At 41.4% G+C, this 23,577-nt stretch overlaps 1 protein-coding gene across 13 annotated transcripts in view; it reads right to left on the bottom strand.

The window, feature by feature from the left end:
* Positions 1-23,577, bottom strand: part of DMD (dystrophin) — a 1,477,396-nt gene that overhangs the window by 479,149 nt on the left and 974,670 nt on the right. For all 13 annotated transcript variants that reach the window (XM_042458881.1, XM_042458877.1, XM_042458883.1 and 10 more), the window contains 2 exons: positions 22,019-22,194; positions 4,535-4,682 (listed from right to left, as the gene is read on the bottom strand). In XM_042458881.1, coding sequence (XP_042314815.1) covers positions 4,535-4,682; positions 22,019-22,194 — 324 coding nt within the window. The remainder of the gene's footprint in view (positions 1-4,534; positions 4,683-22,018; positions 22,195-23,577) is intronic.

Here is a 23,577-nt window from a genome sequence, read left to right as displayed (position 1 = left end):
AACAAGAGATTAATGTTGAGACCTAAAGCCAATGATAACTTCCAGCTATTTATTCACTTGCCGAATGGTTAAATCATTATTTATATCAATGTCCTTGACTCCACTGATTTTGAGCTGAAGCCCTAAAAAAGAGATCCATTTCCCCCACTTGCCAAAACAAAACAAAAGGTATTCTAAGCATGTATTAATGGCAGGATCCAGAACAGTGGATATAGATTAGCTATGCATCTGAATGTGTATGTTATTGATTCACAATCCACATATTTCCATGAGAGTATATATTCCGATGTGCATCCTAATCCACATTCTTTGACAACGGCTAGATTGGGGACATCAGTTTAAGATTAAGGAGCCCTGTGGCCAGTGGCTAAATGTCTGTACTACAGCCATTCACTCACAAACCACAAGATTGTGAGTTCAATCCCAGCCAGGGGCTCCAGGGTTGACTCAGTCTGCATCCTTCTGGGGTCGCTAAAATGGGTACCCAGCTTGTTGGGGGCAATTAGCTTACACATTGTAAACCACTTAGGGCATGCTTAAGTGCATTAATAAGTGGTATAGAACTGTACTTGCTATTGCTATTGCTATTGCTAAGATTGGCAACAAAGATGTTATTCAAATGTATATGCTTCAGATTTCAGCAAGAACATTGCAGTTTTGCAGCCTTTGGCCCTGTGTGACATATATACTAGACTGACAATTTCATTGCTCAAAATTGTTTATCAAACTTTGCTAAGCTAAGACAGCAAATAGCAAAAAATGCAGAGCCACTCTACTATCCCCATATCTTTTTTGCCTCTCGTCTCAGTAGATCTTGCCAATAATCAATTTAGAAAGGAGTCAGAACAAGGACATTTTATGAGATTTTTTTATACTTAGTTCTTTAGTTTTTCAGCTATCATAAAGTCTCAACAGAGAAAAGGTTTTTTTAAAAAAATAGTTTTTCTGAACAGGCAAATGTTTCAAGCTGTTCTTTAAGGCACTTGAATCAGTGCTCAATCATTTTTGGAGTGTTTTGCAGCATTAAGGATTTGGCAAGAATTTGCTCTTTTACAGCTACCATCAAGCTAATGATTTTGGTCCCAAGTAGGGGGGAAAAAGCTTTTAGGATGACTAGCAGCATGATTTTACATAAGTTTACTCAGAAGCAAGACCTACAGTGTTTACAAAGGTTCACTCTCAGGTAAAGGGCCAAAGGATTACATTTTGAATACTGTACTAGCAAAAGTAGATTATCCCATTTTAGATTAACAGCATGGGAAGGGGTGCTTTTTCTTGTACATGCATATGAACTCCAAAGTCAAAGAGTTTACAAACTAAAGTTACTGAAACTACATACTGAGGAAAGGGGAATTAGTCTGTCTTTTAGCCACATCCCCTTCTTCATATCTGTATTTTCCTTACAGTGGGGGAAGACTTTTTTTAAAAAAAAAAAACACTGATAAATTATGATGTTTCCACATAATATTTTTGGAAAAAATTATTAGCACTTATAAAGATTCCAACTGCCTTGGCCCTGGCCTCAGAGGGAGAGAAGGGGCAGGTGAGGCTCCACCAGGCCTAGACATTCTAACTATCACTCTCCTGCCCATGGAGGAAGAAAAGAACTGGAAGTATCTGCTGGACCTGATCCCCTTCCCCACTACCATTCCCTTCCTCTTTAGTGTCATTTTTTTTAGATTGTAAGTCTGAGGACTGGAAACTGTCTAATTAACTATTTGTAAGCCGCTCTGGCACAAGAGCAGGGTATATATTGAATGAATGAATGAATGAATGAATGAATGAATGAATGGAATCTTGAGAGCCAAAGTGTGCAGTGGTTTGAACACTGGACTACACTGTGGAGAACAGGGTTTGAATCCCCTGTTCATCCATGAAAACCTACTAGGCAAGTCACACTCTCTCAACCTCAGAGGAAGGCAAAGGTCAACCCCTTCTGAACAAAGCTTGCCAAGAAAACCCTATGCCTTAGTGTCACCATCAGGTGGAAAGGCACACAACAACAACACAGTCTTGTGTGACTGTTCCCTAGAAGTGCATTAGGAATGGTCTGTCAAGTTTTTCTGGGGTTTTCTTGGCAAGATTTATTCAGAGTAGGTTTGCCATTGCCTTCCTCTGAGATTGAGAGAGCGTGACTTGCCCAAGGTCACCCAGTAGGTCTCTTCTTACTGTTATTATATTATAGAAGTTGAGAGGAATTAATGTTTCTCTTGGCACTTTGAATCTAATCCTCTATATACAGTAGTTATTTGGGATAATCTCATTCAATTTGGTGTGATAGTTTCTAAACAGAAATTTGTAGGACCAGTAGGTTTCCATGGTAGAGCAGGAACAGAAATCCACTGGGTAACCTTGAGCAAGTCAATGTCCAAAGAACTAGGTTCAAATACTTCAGGTTCAGAATGTGATGATCCATTGGACTCTTTCCAAGTCTAGAACTGAATCTACATAGCAGAATTAATGCAGTTTGACACCACTTTAACTGCCATGACTCAACACTATGGAGTTCTAGAAGACTTTTAGCCTTCTCTGTCAGAGAGCTCTGGTACCACAACAAACTACAAATCCCAGGATCCCACAAGATGGAGTCATGGCAGTTAAAGTGGTGTCAAATTGCATTAATTCTACAGTGTGGTAGCAGTAAAAAGCAAACATTAAGATAGATGGAACAAGCAACTGATCCAGCCTCCAATAATTTCCTGTGATGGAGAAGGGGCAGTAGAGACACCAAAAATGCTTTTGAGAGGAGAAAGGACAAAGCCCCTCTTGGTGTCATAGTTGGGGGATCTGATGCATGCCACCTCCTGAGGAGAATGGAAGAGAGTTCAATCCTATAAGGTTCTGTTTAGAAACTATCACACCAAATTGAATGATATTATCTCCCAAATAATTATATATAGGATTAGATTCAAACTGCCGAGACCAACATTAATTTCTCTCAACTACTTTATTATAATAACAGTAAGAAGCCATGTTTTATGCACAAAGATTTTCAGAGCTTGCTTATAGGAAGAGTTGTTCCTGAAATCCATACTAGTGAAGTAAGATTCCACCTCATTAAAATATTCCAAACCATGTCTGTGCCATTTTCTTTCTTTATGCATGCTTGCATTTATAAACTGCTTTTCTTTTTAGAACAATAATGGTAGCAGAATCAATCCATCATATATTATAAAAATAGAGAATGACAGATCACTCAAGATGAACAGACTGACAGAAAACCATGGTGTCACTCCATTGTCATGTCTAATCAAACTTCTGTTTATGACAAGATATGAAGCAAAGCTTCTGCCTAAGATTTTAATAATTTGGCAGCTTCATTTTTTGATATTTATTCCTTGATTTGCAAAATATTTTCTCAGGGCAGGTGTAGCCTCAACTGGCCAAGGAGATATGCTTCTGACACTGTAATGCTGACTGCAAATATAATCAAATATACTTTGCTTAGCATATTAGAGAGAGGGAAACTGCAATGGATGTTAACACATGAAACACTTCACTTGTGGTTTATGTCATGCTTAAACTAGGTCTCAGACATTAGACTTTTCGGCTTTGCAACTACTCCTGGCTATATTGAGTGAGAAGCACCATGAACCATGGAAGCGAAGTAACCCATACTGTAATAGCCAAATAAGCTAAATGAATTGACCTATAATCTGAGCCTTTGCGAAGTTTTGTGCAAGACAGATTCTGTTTATTTTTATTACATCTGATAATTACCTTGCTATTATGAAGATGTGTTTTGAATGTGTACCTTTTGCCATTTGACGTCTTCTGCCTATAAAAAGTATCTGTCTATAAAAACGTATCTTAAAATGGGTTTTTATATTCATTTTCTGAAACACTGGCAATAGACACTAATGACTTTAAAACTGGGCTTCAAGTGTTTGACACTAAATAGTAAATTTACCTATTTCTCTTTTTTAACCTTTCATAAGTCTTGAAATCTGAAACATTTTCAACATCATTATAATACTTTCTCTGCATAGCTATCTTATGTCATGAAGTGGGAAAATTAAAAAAAACTGATGAAATTAATATGTTGATTTTGAATACAGGAGAACACCATAATACACCCTTTCTGGGACCCTTCACATATGACTAATTTAACATATAATCTGGAATGCTTACATAAATAAATTATGATATTCTCTCTAGGCATCTCCTAGGTCCTCCAGTGTGATTCTATGGTATGCTTCAAACAGAAGTTTGATCACAAACTGTGGTAGAAATGCCATAAAAAGTGTTCTCTAGGGATTTTCTAGGTCCTGAAGTACAATTCTGTGGTATGCTTCTGCCAGACAATTGACTGGGACAGTGTGCAATTGTGACTACTGAGAGACCCACAGTTCTTTGCATATAACTGAAACCACATAATATAGGGTTCTATTATATATAATAGATGCTTAATATCAACTTTATATGGCAGCATAGAACTGAATATGATAAATATATTTGGCATGTATTTACTGGGGGAGGTGAAGAAAAAAGGAAATATGAAGAAAGAATATGTAGTTCTTCAAAAGTATATTACCTTCACTTTTTCAAGAGTATCTTTTAACTGGTATTCATTTCCTGGTTCAAGGGGAATGCCAACCGTTCTACTTCCTTCGTCTAACCATAAAATGAGCTTGTTGAAATTGTACTGCAGTTCTGCCAAAAGCTTCTGTTCTTCTTCAATCCTATAGTGGGAGAAAAAATGAAATGAATGGGGTGATTTAATTATTCAGATAGATATTGATTATCTACTCTTGTGGCAGCAAAACACTGTGTAACATATATTGCTTTAATTAAACATATACCAACACATTAATGAATGCAAGTCAAGGTCTCAGTCCAAAACTGAACTGACATTTTTAGAAACAAACTATAATATATAATTTATATGTAGGTGGTGGAATAGGTATTATTGGTGGAGCAAATTTGCCTGCCAACTTGCAGACTCCTTGGACTCCAAATCTGCTTCAGATGTTTGAGACAATTCCTAGAATAGGGAAGATGATGTGGCCTAAGAGAATGAAAGGAAGGAAAATTCTTGTTACATGAGCAGATTCTGGTCTTTATAATGGCTAACAATATCTCAGATTATGAGCACACCCAAATTGTAAGATCACCAGGGGGATGTCTTTCTCTCATTCTCACCACCATAATAAGTACACTTGATGAGAACACAGAACGCCTTCTCAGTGGCTGCTCCCAGACTGTGGAATTTCCTGCCACAAGAAGCTAGGTTGGCAACCTCTCTGCTCTCCTTCCTCCTGTAGGCAAAGACCTTTCTGTTTACATAGGACTTTCAGTTTTAACTGTCTGATGTAGAACTTTTAAATGAAGTGTGTAGTACTTATAAGAATTTAAAACTTAAGAAAACATTTTATTAATACAAAAAATAATATATAAAACATACTTTATAATTTTGTTTCATTTATGGGTTTTGTACTTAAATTGTATGGCATTCACATGGTATCTGTATGGTATTTTATTCATATTTTAGATTTATTATATTTAGCTTTTTCTAATTTTTATAGAACTTCTATAGAATTTTATAGTGTTTTATCTCCTTTTGTGTTACTTTGATATGGCCTAAGGGCTAATCAATAAACATTGATTGATTTAAAACATACACATACATCATAACTACCTCTACCAACACCACAAACTAACACAATATAAAAACAAAGTAAAACCAAGGGGAAATAAGTGACTTCCAATGTACAAGTGAATGGTTGTAGTTATAAAATTATTCTGCTTCCTCTAGTCTACACACACACACACACACACACACACACACAAATATTAAAATCTGCATGTTATTCAATTCTACTCTGCTTCGAAGACCTAAAACTACTATTTCCCCCTAATAAGCTTCTATTTTACTAAAACTATACTATCACATTATTTCACTTTCCTCATCATCATCCCTCTCTCTTTTTTCAAAATTCTGTATTTATACATCTTGCTTCAAAACTCATCTCAAAAATTACTTATTTCAGAACCACTTAGGTGCCAACAACCTTTAAGCAGTTATAATTATTTAAATTTTACATAATATTTCTTTCCAGATATCAGTTTTTACCTAAAACCTTAAAACACTGCACTTACTATTCCAAAACTGGGGGTAAAAACGTTCCTCAGTGCGTTCTAACGGGCACGAGCGGGGCTGCGCACAGAACGTGATGAGAACCGGATGGTGCCCAGAACGCGACTTTACCGCATGGTAAACTCCATGTTTCAGACCAATATCCACTTCTCCATTATGGGTGTTGCTGCTTTGTATAACCTTCTTCAGCCCCTCACATTGCATTAATATTGGTTCCTTCTGTCCCAACAATCATTTGAATTGGGGGTTGTTTTACCTGCTTCACATTTTCCTTATATTCTACCTTCAAAAAGTTTTTTTAAATTCAATTTTCCAATTTTCCTTTAAATCACGTTTCTTCTCTTCCATCTCTAGTCTCATCTGTCTTAATTCCTCTAGAAGCAGTTGATTCAAATCAGTTGACTTAACTGATTGGTAAAGTTTTGTCTTTGATATTTTATCTGTAGACATTTTGACAGCTGTCATGACAGTTCTCAAAAGGCAAAAAATAATTCCTTTTTTGTGATAGTTAGTCCAGTTGCTCACTAGATGTCCCTGTTTCTTTCCATGAGGTTAACTTGTATTCCACACACCATGAACCACAATGTATTCTCCTCTATCACTTCCGGAGCCAGTAATGTCTTTGCCTTCATCAGGGAAAAATGACCAATAAAATAAGCAATACATTCTTTCTCACAGTCTAGTGGACTTAACTCTTTCTGTACAGCAGTTTTTCCCCCAAAACAAATAAATTGGGGCTTTAAGTTTCTAAATTTGCATCATTTTAATTTCTATTTACTCTCATTTCTTGGAACAACCTATAATTGTTAAAAATAAAGGAGGGGGCTACTTTCTTCTGCGTTTAAATCTGTTTACATTTGGAGTTTATTTATTCATCATTTTGATCATAGAAGTGTTGATGCTAGAAGCCATTGTTCTCTCCAAATGGCTTCCGCATAAGCTGGAAGTCATGTAAAATGCATCCGCACTTGGCATGGGTGCACGGTATTTTAAAACTGGAGAAAATTGGAATATTTCGCTAAGAGAAAAAGTCAGGAATAAAAACCAAAAGTATGCATTCTACTTAAAGTTGTCAAATGGCTTCAGTTTATCCAATTTGTCCCCAGAGCAGTAACCAGTAAAGGTCACTGAACTGGAACCTACATAGACAGTGAACTGTGGCAAAAAAGACATTGGAAGCAGTATAACACTATTGAAATCATATGTATTTTTGAAGAAGTACCATGTTTATTGGGACTTAAACCCCTGGTACACATTTATAGGACTTACACATTAAGTTTATTTTTAACTGTATTTGTTTATTTAAAAATCAACAAAAAGACCTTCATGTTGGCTTTTTGTGTGTTGTGTGCTGTGTGCCTTCAAGTCATTTCTGATTTATGGTGGCCCTAAGGCAGCCCTATCATGGGGTCTTCTATGCAAGAGGAGATTTGCTATTGCCTTTTTCTGAGGCTGAGAGCATGTGACTTGCCCAAAGTCACCCAGTGAATTTCGTGGCCAAGTGAGAATTGAACCCTTAAACCACTATGCCATGCTGGCTCTCCGTATTGGCTGAGAATTCTAAATGCCCCCACTTAAACTGTAAATCCCAGATTGCAACAGGAGGCAGCCAGAGCAGTTAAAGTGGAATAGCAGCACTATAAAATTGTAGTGCAGTAATCTAGTTAGTTTCAAAGATGCTACAAGATCTCTCTACATACTGATTCTAAAGACTAACACTGCTATATCTTTGAACTCTTGCTAAATATGTTGTTGTTGGTTGTTCTTGTAGTAAGGTCCAGTCAAATGTGTAGCATAACTGTAGTATTTTACCAGTTTCAGTACAAATATAGCGAATTTTACTAAGTATAACTGACAGTAAAATGTACTGAGATATGCTGCTACAGATATTTAGGATTGGCATGCAACACACATAAAGGGACATTAGTCATATGATATGTGCAATTCAGGGCGGGATAAATGACAAAGAAGAAAATATTTTAATGTGCTAAAATAAGCCTATGTTTCTAAGGTTGTCATTTTGACAGCAAAGGTTAAAAATGTTTTGCTCATGCATTTGAAATCTCAAGTGTTGGACCTTTGTTTACCTTCAGGTCTAATGGTTTGCTAGGATTTATTCCAACATGTGGTACTAAAGGTAACAAATGGTGCATTTAAAACTCTCCATCTGCAATTAAGTGCTAGATATTTTATTTCAAGAGTCATTTCAATGCATTTGCACAAGAACAAGCTGTGGCCTCTGTCTGAAATATTGGATGAGTAGCTATGTGCATTACAAAAGCTTCTAATATATTCAAAATAAACAGAGAAACAGTGAACATAGCAAGAAAGTTACATATAATTTCAAAATAAATACAAAACACAGAACACTTCTTTGAATTAATATAGTTAAATATTAAATAATGTTTGTGGGATTTAAAAATACACTTGTAAAATTGAAAGAAATTGTCAGACCCAGTGTCTATGAAGTTGAAGGATGGAAATAGCTGGGGAAGAGCAAGAAAAAAGCAGACCTGGGCAGAAAAACAGTCTTCTAGTTGCTCACAGTATTGAGCAAGCCTGATCCAGAAGTTTTTCCAAGGATCTCCTGGCCACTTAAGCTAGTGACACTTCCTTGGCTTCTCTGCAGGGAGAGAGTTGCATGGTTGGCACTGCAGAGGGTGAATCTCCTCAACCACTAGTTCAAGACCCAGAGCAAACCCCCAGACATTTCGGTAGACAAGTAGAGAAAAAATAATGTCTCCTCTACACCCAAGTCAAGATACATTGTATTCAAAACCAGCCAAATTATTTTGGCAGGTGAGGCACCAAATACCGTAAGTGCCTACCCCCAGCAGTAAATATATAACAACAAATAATGGCTATTTCATGACATCCCAAACCATTGCATGTGGCAATCAAAACTTCTTGCCTAATGGCAGGGTTGGCTGGGTCTAGACCCACTACAATTGTGTATTGCAAAAGTCTAATCATACCCTCTGGTTGGTATTTATATTGCAGTTGGTACTCTATATCCATGGATTCTTCATCCACTGGAAGCTTGCTATATATACTACCACTTCGAAAGCTCTAGGTTTTAGCTACTCAAGAGAGTTTTTTTTTACAAAAACAAAACTTTATTTTTAGAACTCCCTCCTCTGGGTGTTGAGCTACTTTTTTGATTTGGTTCAGGATAGCAAGGATCATTGAGGTCCTAAAGTTACCCTTTATTCTGTTCTGTCACTTTTTATGTTTAAAGTTAATATCACTCTATTATGTTTTTATGGGAAGGGGCCCATTTTGTACTTATGGAGGTTGTTAATATTTAATGTATTACTGTACATTGCATGAAACAGCTAGTAAGTGGGGAGTGCAATTTACAAATTAAATAAATTATTCATTGACAAAGGAAATATGTAGAAGCATGACAGGAGAAATGGCCAATAGATGCATGTGCACTGGGTTCTTGGTACCACTTTGACACCACACATTTAGTATCTTTTAAACTGTAAAGCAGCAATGAAGAACACATTGTCTGCACGATGTCATAGTGCACTTCCCATCAGTTCCTGGCAGCCCAGCCAAGGGATTGGAATGATGGTTGTTGCAGTACAGGCACACATGGAGAGCCCTATATTCATCATTCCTACTACAAGGAGTCTTCTCATATTGTCCTGTATGCTCTTAGATGTGGTAGAATAATCCTGTTCTGCATGATTATTGTTCACCTTGACATCATTCTGGCGGGTTACAGACGGGCAGGGGAGGACGTCTTGGAGGTGTATTCAGCTGAATACGGAGCCTCCAGACGGCCCGCCCCGGGGGTGTGCTTCAGGTGTTGGGGCTTCCACACGGGGGGCAATGAAGACGCCTCACCTGGGGCCGTTTCAGACCCGGAGTTTCCAAACTGCGGCCTCGGAAGACGCTGCAAAAAGAGAGGCAGCTTCCTCACGGGCGGCCCAAACCGCGGCTTTTTTTCCCCTTTGCCGGCTGGCGGATGCGCAGCTGCGCATCCGCAATGCTAATCAGCGGCGGCAGAAAGCCTATGGGCACATTTAAAGTGCCCAAGCCCCTTTAAAACTTTTCCCCCCGCTCTGCCCAAGAACAAAGGTGGTCTCCTGCCAGCTGGTGATCAGCTGGTGTTGGCATCCTTGTCCGCTTGCACTTTGCCAGTGTCAGCAGCATCATGGATGCCTCCTCTCCTTTGGTCCCTGCGCTCCTGCTGAATCTGCAATGCGCAGCCACAGCTGTCTCCGCTGCCACCGCTGTCCCCCTGCCATCCCCCATCACCTGTCTTGTACATATGTAAATATTTACAGTTTTAGCATTTTTTATTGTTAGGTGAAAAAGGCACAGGAATGTGTGTAGGGGTTCACTTTAAAGTCCAAACTTTCCAAGCAGCACATGCGTACATGTTGCTCTAGGGTTAGTGTTAGGGTTAGGGTTGCGAGTCTTAAAATGCGCTGCAGCTGTGCCGCAGCTTCCACACCTGCATGGCAGCTGATGCTGCAATTAAAGCCTGACTGCAAACCACGCATGTCCGGGACCCCAACTCATTATGCGACGCAGCTGACACGGAGCTTTTAAACGGGCAACTTATATTTGCGGTGGGGCAATTCTGGCGTACCGGTGCAGCAGCTTAAAGACGGAGCTGCACAGCTGCGCATCAAATGGAAAAGAAGCGAAAAAAAGCAGCACCTTTTTAATGCCGCTTCTTCCCGCTTGGGGCGTGTGGGGGTCGTGTTCATGACGGCATTCAGGTAAGGCCCATCTGAAGGCTCTACCTTCATGATGTCATGAATACACCCCTTTTTGCCCGTCTGTAACCCGCCACAGTTTCTTTTTAGTTATACACCTCAATGGTATGGCCCCAAATAGGATGCTTTCTCAGTGTTCAGTGATAGTACTGTCTAACTGTCCTGCCTCTTATCAGGGAGGACTAACCCATATCTCCCAGATCTAACTTTAGTTATAATGTTCTCTGGTAGAGAATCCTTCCTAGATGTATGTATTCAAACACATAGATGTAAATCAAATAAAGAAAGGGTTTTAGAACAGATTTTAAAATGCTTCTTGTTTTTACAAAACCAAAGCAAACCCTCTTACTGAAGTTCTTACACCTGTTAAGAAATCTATGTAGCTCATCAATATTTATAACAACATCAATAGCTATTTTCAAATGAGAATTTTAGTGGTCATTGGTGTGTGGCTGTAACTTTTAACCTTGTCTTTTTAGTTCTAAAATTTATTAGGAAGAGTAATTACTTGGCAAGTACAGTAATCAAATACCAACAGTTTTAAATGAATTAATGACTTCAGATTTTCAGCCAGGTTATCTCACAAAGGTGACATACTTTGTCCTGAGGGAGGGGGAAAGGGGAGGTCATGAAAATTTGTCAGATGTAGCAGATTTACGATATAGAGATATAGTAGTGTGTTGGACAAAGTGAGGAGGGGGCAGAAGTGGAGAAAGTACACTGTACTCATAGAATACATTGTCTTCCTTGGTCTTTCCTCCTTAAGCTCTCACTTTCTAGTTTAATGTTATAATAGCACTCAAGGCAGCAAACATCATTTTTTTTTTAAATGAACAACAAAATCATTTAAAATAATCACACAAATAGCAAACATGGGCCCATTACAGATGGGCCTTAAAGTGCACACTCTATGCGTGCTAGGTTTAGAAAGGGGTGCCCTTTCCAGATGCCTCCAACCCTAGCACGCGTGGAGTGCGCACAAGATGGCGGCGGCTGTTCCATACGGCCACCGCCAATACGACGTCATGACTGCACCGCCTCTATATGGGGTGGTGCGGACGTGATGTCATCACGCCACGCCAGGGCAAATAGTGTGCCCTTTCTTTGCTGGTCAATGACCGAATAAACTTTATTACATTACATTATTACAATAGTGTGCCCTTTCCCCGGCTGCAAAAGGAGCTCCGAAACGGAGCTCCTTTTCCATTTGCGTCACTGGGCGCAGCCTTCAGACGGCTGCACCCACAACGCAGAGGAGGAAGGGGCCCTTCCCACCGCCGCGGGGTGTCCTTGGGGCTTGAAGCCCCAAGGACACCCCTTTCCAGGCTGCGGGGAAGGGGCCTTTTGCCGCTTCCCCGCAGCCTGGAAAGCGGAGGATAGGGGCCTCAGCGGCTGCCGCTCTGGCCGCTGAGGCCCCGATCCAGCGGGGAAGGGGCGGGTGAAGGCCGCCGCTTTTTGGCGGTCTGTAACCCGCCTTAGCTAGTGAAACAATAGTAACCAATATTTATAAAAAACAGTTTAACACCTTTTTGAGGTGCCCCAATTAAGAACTGCTGTGTGCCTTCAAGTCATTTCTGACTTATGGTGACCCTAAGGCAAAGAAGAAAGTGCCAAGGCAGGCTTATTACTGAAGATAAAGAAAACAAAAATAATGACCATTGGCAATCAACATAAATTCAACCTGGACAATGAGGAAATTGAAATAGTTAAAGATTTTCTCTACCCGGGATGAAACATTGATCAGAATGGAGACTGCAGTCAAGAAATCAGGAGAAAACTAGGAATGGGAAGGGCAACTATGGAAGAACTAGACAAGATCCTTTAGTATAAAAATATATAACTGAGCACTAAAATTAGAATCGTCCAAGCCATTATATTCCCATCACAATGTTTGAATGTGAAAGCTGGCCAGTGAGGAAAGTGAGTAAGAAGAAAATCAATTCATTTAAGATGTGGTGCTGGAGAAGAATGCAGAGGACAACCAAAAAGACACACAAATGGTGCTTGAACAGATTAAGCTTGAAAACTCCCTGGAAGTCAAGAGAATCAAATTGAGGCTATCGTACTTTGGGCATATTACGAGAAGGCATGACTCCTTTAGAAAAGGCAATAATGCTAGGAAAGGAAGAGGGTAGTAGAAAGAAAGGCAACCTGCACACCAGATGGGTAGACTCAATCAGGATGGTTACGGACCTGAATTTATAAGATCTGAGCAAAGCAGGGGAGGATGAGGTGTCTTGGAGATATCTCATCCAGAATGTTGCCATGTGTCAAGGTGGACTCAAGGGCACTTAACAAACTACAAAAGCAGTGACCTTGGGAAAATGCCAAGCCCTCTCTAAATAAATCTTGCAAGAAAACCCTGTGATAGAGTCACCTTAAGGCCACCATAAGTTGGAAACGATTTGAAGATGCACAACAACAAGACAGCAAATTTATCACCGACTATTTACCATGGGTTGCCTTTGGCTTCCTCTGAGACTGAGAGAATGTCACTTGCTCAAGATCATCCAATGGCTTTGAGTGGCTGAGTGGGCATTTGAACTCTGGTCTTCCAGAGCCCTAATCCAACACTGTAATGACTAAACTCTGGTGGCTCTCCAAATTAGGAAAGCCTTTAGAAATACCTTTTCTGTTTAGGTTTCCAAAACATTTTTTCAAATACTAAAGCAAAAAGAAAAATAAACCTATATTTCCTTGTTGCAGAAAATTGCATACATGTTTCTTCAGAAACAAGCCCTGCTATAATTAGCAGATTTACTTCATCCTAAGTGAATTTAGAATTGCAGACTTAACTCCTTATGGATTTGAAAACTCATCTGGAGTTTGGGGTTTCAGTATCATCAATATGCTGATGTCACACAACTCTAGCTCTCCTTTTCATCCAATTCTGAGGAAGCTGTTTCTGTACTAAATCAGTGTCTGCAGTCTGTAAAGGAGTAAATTAGGGTGGACAAACTAAAACCTAATTCAGATATGAGAGAGGTGCTTCTGGTCAGTCAGAAGGCAAATAAAAAAATAAGGATTTAGCCAATGCTGGATGGGGTTACATTCCCACTGAAATCTCAGGTTCATAGTCTGTGTGTACTTCAAGACTCAAATTTGAACCTGGATGCCCAGGTTTCAGCTGTGGCTAGAAGTGGTTTTGCACTAGTGCACCAGCTGCAGCAGTTCCTTGATATCTGGCTATGGAGACACATGAATTGGTTACATCCCATTTGGTCTAATGTAATGAACTTTATATTTGGGAACAGTTCAGCAGGTTCAAAATGTTGTGGCCAGGCACTCGATACAGGGATTATGTGAATTCCCTGATGAAATGGCTTCACTGGCTACTAGTCTGTTTCCAGGCAGAATTCAAGGTGCTGGTTTTGACCTTTAAATCCCTAAATGGCTCTGGCCCAGGCAATCTGAAAGACTAGGGGCTATACAGACAGGTGGTTAAACACCGCGCCTGTATGCCCCGGATCTGTGTGGCTCTGTGATGCACGTGTGCCATTATGGTATAACCTGTAAGGATGGGCATGAGCCAAGATGGTATCCGGGCACCAACAGAAGGGCTTTGAGTGTGTGCGTGCTCAGCCCTATTTCAACCCTAGTTTGGACTCAGGCCGGCATAAAGTGCTGGTCTGTATTGGCCCTGTATCTCCTTATATAAGCCAACTCAGGTTTTAAGGTCTGCAAAGGAGGGCTTTCTCTTAGTCCCACCACCTTCAAAGGCACATTTGGTGAGGACTCAGGAGACAGCCTTCTTCATGGCTGCTCCCACACTGTGAACTCCCTTATGTGGGAGGTCTGGTTCACCCTTCTGTTGTTGCCTCCCTTGTGTTGAATTTTAGGATGCATGGAAGCTAATTTTATACCCCTTTTGTACTTCATAAATGTATAATAATGGCCCTATAATATTTCAACACTAGTAAAAAGTATTTATCTGTAAGGCTGCATTTGCACTGCAAAAATAATCCAATTTGACACCACTTTAACTGTCATGGCTCAGTGCTATAGAATTCTGGGATTTGTAGTTTGAGAGATATTTAGCCTTCTTTGACAGAGAATTCTGATGCCACAACAAACTACAAATTCCAGAATTCCATAGCATTGGACCATGACAGGTAAAGTAGTGTCAACCTGGATTATTTCTTCAGTGTAGATGCAGCCTATGCTGGTCATCTGGAGTGTTATGTGGATTGTATTACACAACTGTCATCGTCTCAGCTGTTACTTGTGACCTATATATTCATCAGTATATCAAAAACAGATTTCATTTTCATCAGAGGCTGAAGATTTCCCCCCAAACATCACTATATGTGAGTACTCAAACCAACTGTGAGCAACATCCTGTCACACAGCAGTTCTACCATTTCATTATTCCTTTTCTCCTTCCCGTCTTTTAAAAATAGCATGTCCAAGCTTGGAGTCTGTGTCGCTCACAGAAACAAAACCACATCAACCTGGAAAATCTAGCCTCAGTTCACCTATTTCCTTTGTACAAACATTAAATTCCACAACCCACTTAATCATCCTTCTATTCGGGGGGTGGGGATAGTAAATGAACTTCTAGTGTTGAATTGAGTAAAGTTCAAATCAAACTTTTTTAATACTGAGTGGGAAAACCATGATAAATAGTTTTGCAACAGATATAAAAATAAAACAAAATTTCAAACTCTTGTGGTATCTGGAAGAGCAAGAAATTTATTATGACATCAGTTCATATTGATTGGAGTCTACTGTATATGAGAAAGTGTTCTGTAGACTCAAAAGGTTTAGCACATAATAAAGGTATTTATTTTTGAAATTCCACAAGGTTTTGTTCTTGCACTCACTTGTGCGCTCTCTCTCTCTCTCTCTCTCTCTCTCTCTCACACACACACACACACACCTTATCTGAAAGGGGCCAAAATGATTGTACTTACTGGAAAGGAAACATCTTTATGAAGCTGGTTAAAGTTGCATAAATGGTTCTCGGGGCCCATTGGCCCAGTGAGAAGGTTTTGCTGGTCTCTCATTGTAGAGACCAGAAAATTTAAATAAAAATGGCACGCTTTGAGCGGCCGTTAGACAGGGAGGGGGTGGGGCTAAACCTATTTAAGGTTCTTCCGCCCTTGGCCTCCCTGTCAGTTTGAAAGAGCTGGCCCACCGGCCCGGGAGCCGCCCACGGACTGCGAACCGGACATTTTACATCTCTGCAGCTGCGCAGTTGCGCTTAGTTGTGACTGCGCCAAGGCAGGGGGAAAGCACCCTTGCCAGCCATCGGCAGAGAATGACTGAGGTGTCTTTTCTCTGCCCCCGTCGCTGTACTGTAGGGGGAGGAGGAGGTTATGGATGTGGGGAATGTTTTGGGTGGGGAGGCAGAGGGTAATTTACCTGATTCGGGTGGGGCTCCTATTGGAGTAGTGTGGGGCAGGGGGAGGTATGGCGGTAGGAGAGTGGATCAGCATTCCAGGGGAAGGCGAGATCGATGCTTAATATCTATCTCTCCTTCCCATCCCTCTCCTAACCAAAGAGATCTGAGGGTCATTCCAACCATACCACAAACCCTGTCTCTGCTCCTGTGCAATGCCAGGTCCATCAAAAATAAGACCCACATCATCCACGACCTGCTCGAGGACAACAATTGTGACCTGGCTTGCATTACTGAGACCTGGTTAGGGCCTGAAGGGGAAGCTGTGTGGGCTCAGGCCCTACCTGCCGGGTACTCAGTGAAGGACCAGAACAGGTTAGGTGGGCGGGGGGGGGGGTGTTGCCTTGGTGTATAAGAACACCTTGTCTCTGACCAGAAACCATGTCCGTCAAACCTCCTATATCGAGTGTATTTACTTGACCCTGAAGGGCAGGGACAGTCTATCGGCCACCCCGTGTGCTAACTGACTCCCTTAACGAGCTGACACAGTTGGTCTCAGAGCTGATGCTGGAGTCCCCCAGGCTTTTGGTCCTGGGGACTTCAACATCTCCCTCGAGGCCAACTATATTCCATCTGGTGCGGCTCGGGAATTCATGGATACCATGACATCCATGGGCCTGTCACAACTGGTCCTGGGGCCTACGCATTCTGCGGGTAATACACTTGATATGGTCTTTTGTTCGGACATGGAAATTCCGTGGGCGGAAATATCTAATATTTCCCCCCTGTCATGGACGGATCATTTTCTGGTAGAGGCAAAAATCAAGGCATCTACCCAGATCCCTCCCGGGGGTGGCGGACCTATTCGAATGGTGCACCCTCGAAGGCTGATGGAACCCAAAAGGTTCCAGGAAGCCCTAGAGGGGTATATGGTTGGAAATGACGGCGATTCTGTTGATGCCCTGACTAACATCTGGGACACTGATCTCTCCAGGGCTATACACAGTATCGCTCCCAAGCGTCCTCTCAGGCCTGCTTCCAAAAAGAAGCCCTGGTATACGGAAGATCTCCGGGCAAGGAAGCGGGTGCTGCGACGGCTAGAGCATGTCTGGCGGAAACACCAACGCTTACCCAACAAGGCTCTCCTAGACCGTCTTTTTGACGACTATGGAGAGGCGATAGATGCGGCAAAGGAATCGTTCTTTGGCGTACGTATCGCATCCGTGGAGTCGCATCCAGCAGATCTGTTCAGGGTGGTGAGGGAACTAACTCAGCTCCCTCCTGCCCCGAACCCGATCCTTAAACCAACTAAGGCCTGCTGTGACCAATTTAACAACTTCTTCGCGGATAAAACCTCTCGGATAAGGGAAGGTCTCGATGCCAGCGTTAGAGCAGAAACCAGAATAGAGGTGTCCAGAGCCTCCATGGACTCGGTTATACTGGATCATTTTGAGTCTGTGAGTACCGAGAGTGTGGACAAGTTCCTTAGAAGTGTTAGGAAGATAACCTGCTCCCTTGATCCCTGTCCCTCATGGCTAGCGGCTCAGGGGGGACCGGCAGTAACTTTAATATTACACGGGATTATTAATACATCTTTGAGGGATGGGCAATTTCCATCGAGCTTAAAATTGGCCATAGTAAGACTTCTGCTAAAAAAGCCCTCCCTTGACCCCCTGGTACACAATAATTATCGGCCTGTTTCGCTGCTACCATTTCTGGGAAAGGTGATCGAGAGAGCGGTTGCGATCCAGCTTCAGGCGGTCTTGGATGAAACGGATTATCTGGACCCATTTCAAACTGGCTTCCGGGCGGGTTACGGGGTTGAGACGGCCATGGTCGCCTTGGTCGATGATCTCCGTCTGGGCATCGACAGGGGAAGCGTGTCCCTGTTGGTGCTCTTGGACATCTCAGCGGCTTTCGATACCATACACCATGGTATCCTTCTGGGGCGCCTCGCAGAGGTGGGGATCGGGGGCACTGCACTCCAGTGGTTCCGTTCCTACCTCTCGGGGAGGTCCCAGATGGTGCAGCTGGGAGACGTGTGCTCCGATGAGAGACCCCTTAAAACTGGGGTCCCTCAGGGGGCCATTCTGTCTCCCATGCTATTTAACATTTACATGAAACCGCTGGGAGAGATCATCCGGAGACATGGGGCGCGGGGTTATCAGTACGCTGATGACACCCAAATAGTTTTCTCTATGTCTCCGACTGATGCAGTGACCGGGGATGGCATCTCTCCTCTTGTGGCCTGTCTGGAGTCGGTAATGGGCTGGATGAGGGAAAACAGACTCAGCCTGAATCCAGAGAAAACGGAAGTACTCGTGATAGGTTCCCCTGGTCCGGGAATGGCGGTGGTTCCACCTGTCCTGAACGGGATCACGCTTCCTGTGAAGGACTCGATACGCAGTTTGGGGGTGCTCCTTGACTCGTCGCTTCACCTTACATCTCAGGTGAGTGCAACAGTCAGGAGCACTTGTTATCAGCTTTGGTTGATACGCCAACTGCGTCCCTACCTGGGCCAGAGGGACCTTGAAACTGTAGTACATGCTCTGGTAACCTCTCTTTGGATTTCTGCAATGCGCTCTACATGGGGCAGCCCTTGTACCATACCCGGAAGCTGCAGTTAGTGCAGAATATGGCAGCACGACTGTTCACTGGCAGCTCCAGGGCCAGTCATATAACATCGGTCCTTAAAGACCTACATTGGCTGCCTATTCGCTTCCGGGCGCAATACAAGGTGTTGGTTGTTACCTATAAAGCCCTAAATGGCTTGGGCCCAGGGTACGTAGAGGACCGCCTCTCTCCGTACAATCCGCCCCGCACACTCAGATCAACTGGGCAGCAATTGCTAAGGGTTCCAGAGGCCAGATTAGTGGCTACTACTAGAAGGGCCTTTTCCATCTCGGCCCCCAGCTTCTGGAACACGCTGCCCTTTGAGCTCCGCTCAGCCGCCTCCCTTACTCAGTTTAGGAAGGGGTTAAAAACATTCCTATTTGAGCAGGCTTACCCCTGACTCTCTGACCGCTGAAGTATTCTCTCCTCGCCCCCTTCGTCAGCACGTCAGCTGGCATGAGTGGTGATTTTTATTGTTTTTATTGTATATGGTTTTTAATGTTATGTTTCTGTGATTTTATACTGTTTAGATTGACATATTGTCATATTGTTATTGTTATGTGGAATGCTGGAAACCGCCTTGGTCTTAGAAAGGCGGTATACAAATAAAATTTTACTTACTTACTTACCTCGACGACAGTGTAAGATTCATTCTGGTTGCTTCAGAGCCGGGTAGGAATTTCTGTCCTTGTTTTCCCAAGGGTTTTTTGCCTACCCTACACTGCTGGATGAGGAATTGGACGATTGGCTTAGGGTGTGGCCATAAATAGGCCTCAGGCATAGGCGGGGGGAGATAGTCGGTTCGGTGAGCACCTCGGCACCCTCCTAAAGGGTGAAGGTGGGTCTCTGGAATGGAGGTTTACGTCTTGAGACTAAACACGAAGGGAAAGAGACTTACCTTGGGGCAGGCTTGAGATTCAAACCCTCACTTAAGTCTTGAGAGTTAAGTGGGAAGTCTTGGGTTGGCCTTCCGGATGAGGGCCGGCCAGGGAGCAACCCATAGTGTGGATTGCCCTTGGTGCTCAGGTGTTTTCGCTCTTTTTGGAAGCTGGAGAACTGGTCTTGGAGCAGACCATCCGCCAGCTGTTCCTGCACAAGGTTCTCCCCCCTGGGCTTGCAGTTCTCAAGAAATAAAGTTAAATAGGTTGAATTTTAATAAAGTTGCCCATTTTATAACCCAGTTCTCTGTGTCTGGTCTCGTTATTTAATGAGTTGGTGAGCAAATAATAGTTTTGTGTGATAAATAAAGATAATAGACTCCCAATAATTACAAAATATGAAATGTTAGCATCAATTATTTGAGGATGCCCCAGAAATAAATCTGTATGCACCAGATTTAGCACTGTACTTGTCACTTGATGCGGTTTACTTTTGGCATGATCGGTGTTTCGCTCATTCCAAATGAAAAAAAAAAGGTTAATTCAACAACACTCTTTCATGTTGCCCTTCCTTTTGCACAAAATACCTATAATTTCAAGCTTCTTCTCAATGAAACTAAGAGGCTGTGCAGACCACCTCCAGCTGTGCCAGATTGGGGCTGCGGCAACTGCACGCCATGGCCCCAATCTGGCCTTTCCAGGGTGCAAAAAGGAACAGCAAAAAGCAGCTCCTTTTTGCGCCCTGGAAAGGGTGCTATAGCTGCAGCTTTAAGGCACTACTTTGGCACTGCACCATGTGGAGCAGCACGTGGTGGAGTTGGGGCATGTGTTACATGGATGCCATGCCCTGACTCCAGCCCCAGGCCAGCCTTTATGACTCGTGTGCACAGCCGCTAAGGATCATCAGTGTTAACAGCAAAGGAAGCATGCAAAATTACTATGAGCCTCCACAACACATTCATAGCATAAAGGGGTGGAGTGAGATAAGTGAAGGCCTTGCAAAGAAAATGGGAAACACAACTCTATTTTTTCTCACAAGTGCTTTTTACCAAGTGTTTTTTTTAAAGCCACAGAGATTGTGTTTCAATCTTTAAAGCAACCAACAGAAAAACCTCTCTTAAAATCATAGTAATTTCTTGAAAAGATGACTGCAGAGATTTCCAGGAGTGCCTCTTATACTGCCAGTCACCAGTCTCACATAAATTAGATTCAGTACTTTGCTTCTATTGACATATTTTCGTTGTGTTGCTTTTTGTTTTTACTATGTTAATTCAGACCAGATACACTTATGGTTTATTTGCTTTGAAGCTAGAAAAGGGCAAAGTGACTGGGAGAAATATTTTAATTTGAAGCATTCTAAAAACTAGTGACAAGACCAGATAGTAGTCAATGACAAAATTTAAATCAACCTGCTTTTAATAGTGAATCAAAGGTACAGCTAAAGCTATACAGATAAGGATATATGATTTGCAGCCCAGTCTTCTGATTAAGCCAGCCTCACTTGAGTTTGATGGACCCATTTCCAAATAAACATTATCTAAACAAAACTGAAAGCTTTGTTTATGAAGGTGTTTCACTAACATGTGCATTGTAGTAAGTCCCACCAATTTCAGAGAACGTTACTTACTCCCAGTATACATGACTGCATGTATACTCAGTGTTATATTCAGTCTAATTTAGCTCGTTAGAAGTTACATTAATCTCAGTTGGCCAATTTAATCACTATTACTGATTTCAGTGGAATCAAATTCAATCAGCATAGTCTGGATTCAGCTCAGGGAATTGTACAAAATATCCTTTTCCCTATTGAAAAAACCTCAAGAGCAGCTGATTTGTCTTTAAAGGTATGAATAAATATGAGTGTTATACTTGCTTTATTTACCACTTTTGTCAAAATACAAAAGACATAAATAGAAAGTACTAAAAATAAACTTGAAATTGGCACAGTCAATCATTTTTTCAAAATGTTCTTCTCCTGGTGGTAAAATCCCTCCTCCATTTAACCTGCAGATTCCTGGCTCCTTTAGTAGAACCCCAACAGCTCAAAAATGCTGCTCCTCAATGCAAGTTCAAGGACTGGGAAGAGATGTATTTTAAATATATAAAGGGATCATCTATATTTATTGGTGACTCTCTTGGCATTAATTGTATTTGCATTTCTTCATCAAATTTATAAATAAACACAATTATCATGATACTATGGATATTTTGTTTGCTCATCAGTTCACAGAAATGAATCTCATAATCTGTAAATCCATATATAATAGCAATACTAAAACTCTAATAAAAGATATTTTTGGTCTTATTAAGATTTAGCTTGGCTTCTCAAAATGTAATTGCTATGCTAGCTTACCTCTTTTTTTTCTCAGCCAACTGTCTGCAGACTTCCTTCCACCGAAAGTTCAGGCTGCCCAATTTTTCCTTCAACACGCTAGCATCTGCTGTTGATGACTGCTCAATAACCTCCTCTCCGGTTAAGTTCAAAATTCTGACAACAGCTTGCTGTCCACCAATTCCATCCTGGAGGTCCTACAAAATAAAAGATAAGCTGATAAAAATGGGAAGAAATGTACTTCTTACTTGGGCACAGATCAAATACATTGTGGCTGATGAAAACATTGTGGAGAAAAAATGTAATGGATATGTTTTCCCATTAAATCTTAATGCGTCTACATATTACAACTTTTATATTTTCAAAGCAAGAATCCTTTTCATTTTTTTGCCTGTTTTAAAAATAAGTGTAATTTTAAGCTAGGAAATGTCAGTGTATTAATCATATCTGTTAGACCTGATTTCAATGTGACATGGCCAAGGACAAAGCAGTTACGCATGCAGTTACTCTCCATAGCCAGTTTTCTATTTAAAAGTACCTGATGCCATGCACTGGCTCATATTAAACCAACATTTTTATGCCTTACCTTTTCATATTAACACATGTTGTTCAGTATACGATAAATATTTTTAAATATGACATAGTATGCATGTAGATCCTGCATAGGTAAGTGTTTTGTAACCTTGATGTTTCTGTATAAACATTGTTTTTGAACAACTAATGCAGTTCTTCATTATTATTGAGAGAAACTGATTTTAGCTGTTTCCTCCCACTATGCCTTGAATTCCAGTTTGGATGAAAGGTGGGATGGAAATCCCATAAATAAACTGCAGTTTTTGAAGACTATTTGCAAATTCAGGAGTCACTCAATGCAAAAATATTTTTTCATAATATTATTTGCTGTGCAGAACAGGATGTTCCCTGCACAGACACAGAAAATGCAGGTTTTTTGTGTGCAAAATTACATATGAATTTTGTGTAGAATAAGTCTTAAAATGCAAAGATTCTTTCCAGTCCTAGATTGTTCCAGTCAGGATTTCCTGACACCTGAGAAATGCTTTCCAGCTTTTTGTTTTAATTCAAATGTTCTTTCCATTTCTACTTCTGACTATACTGTGATTATTCAGTTTTGTCAAAGTGTGGAATTTAATCTAATCACTGGGGTAAATGCATGTTGGATTTCCAACTACAGTGGTACCCCGGGTTACGAAAATAATTCGTTCCGCCGCCGCGTTCGTAACCCGAAATCCTTCGTAAGCCGAAAAAGCCATAGGCGCTAATGGGGAAAAGCCGCGATTTCATGCGAAATAGCGCCGAAAAGCACCAAAAATTTTTTCGTAACCCGAAATAACCTTCGTAACCCGGAACAGTTTTTTTCTATGGATTTTTTTCGTAACCCGGAAATTTCGTAAGGCGGCGCATTCGTATCCCGGGGTACCACTGTACCGCAGAGCTTTCTTATGGTAATGTATAACAATATCTCAAAAACTTTGAAAAACTAAATGTCTCATAGGCTGTAGCAAGGTTGCCAGTGATATGAACAGAGGGGTGATGCAACTCCATTTTCAGTTTCTGAAGTA

Source organism: Sceloporus undulatus, chromosome 3 (genome assembly GCF_019175285.1).
Source record: "Sceloporus undulatus isolate JIND9_A2432 ecotype Alabama chromosome 3, SceUnd_v1.1, whole genome shotgun sequence".
In the NCBI taxonomy this organism is placed as follows: domain Eukaryota; kingdom Metazoa; phylum Chordata; class Lepidosauria; order Squamata; family Phrynosomatidae; genus Sceloporus; species Sceloporus undulatus.
This window is presented reverse-complemented; position numbering and strand designations above follow the sequence as displayed.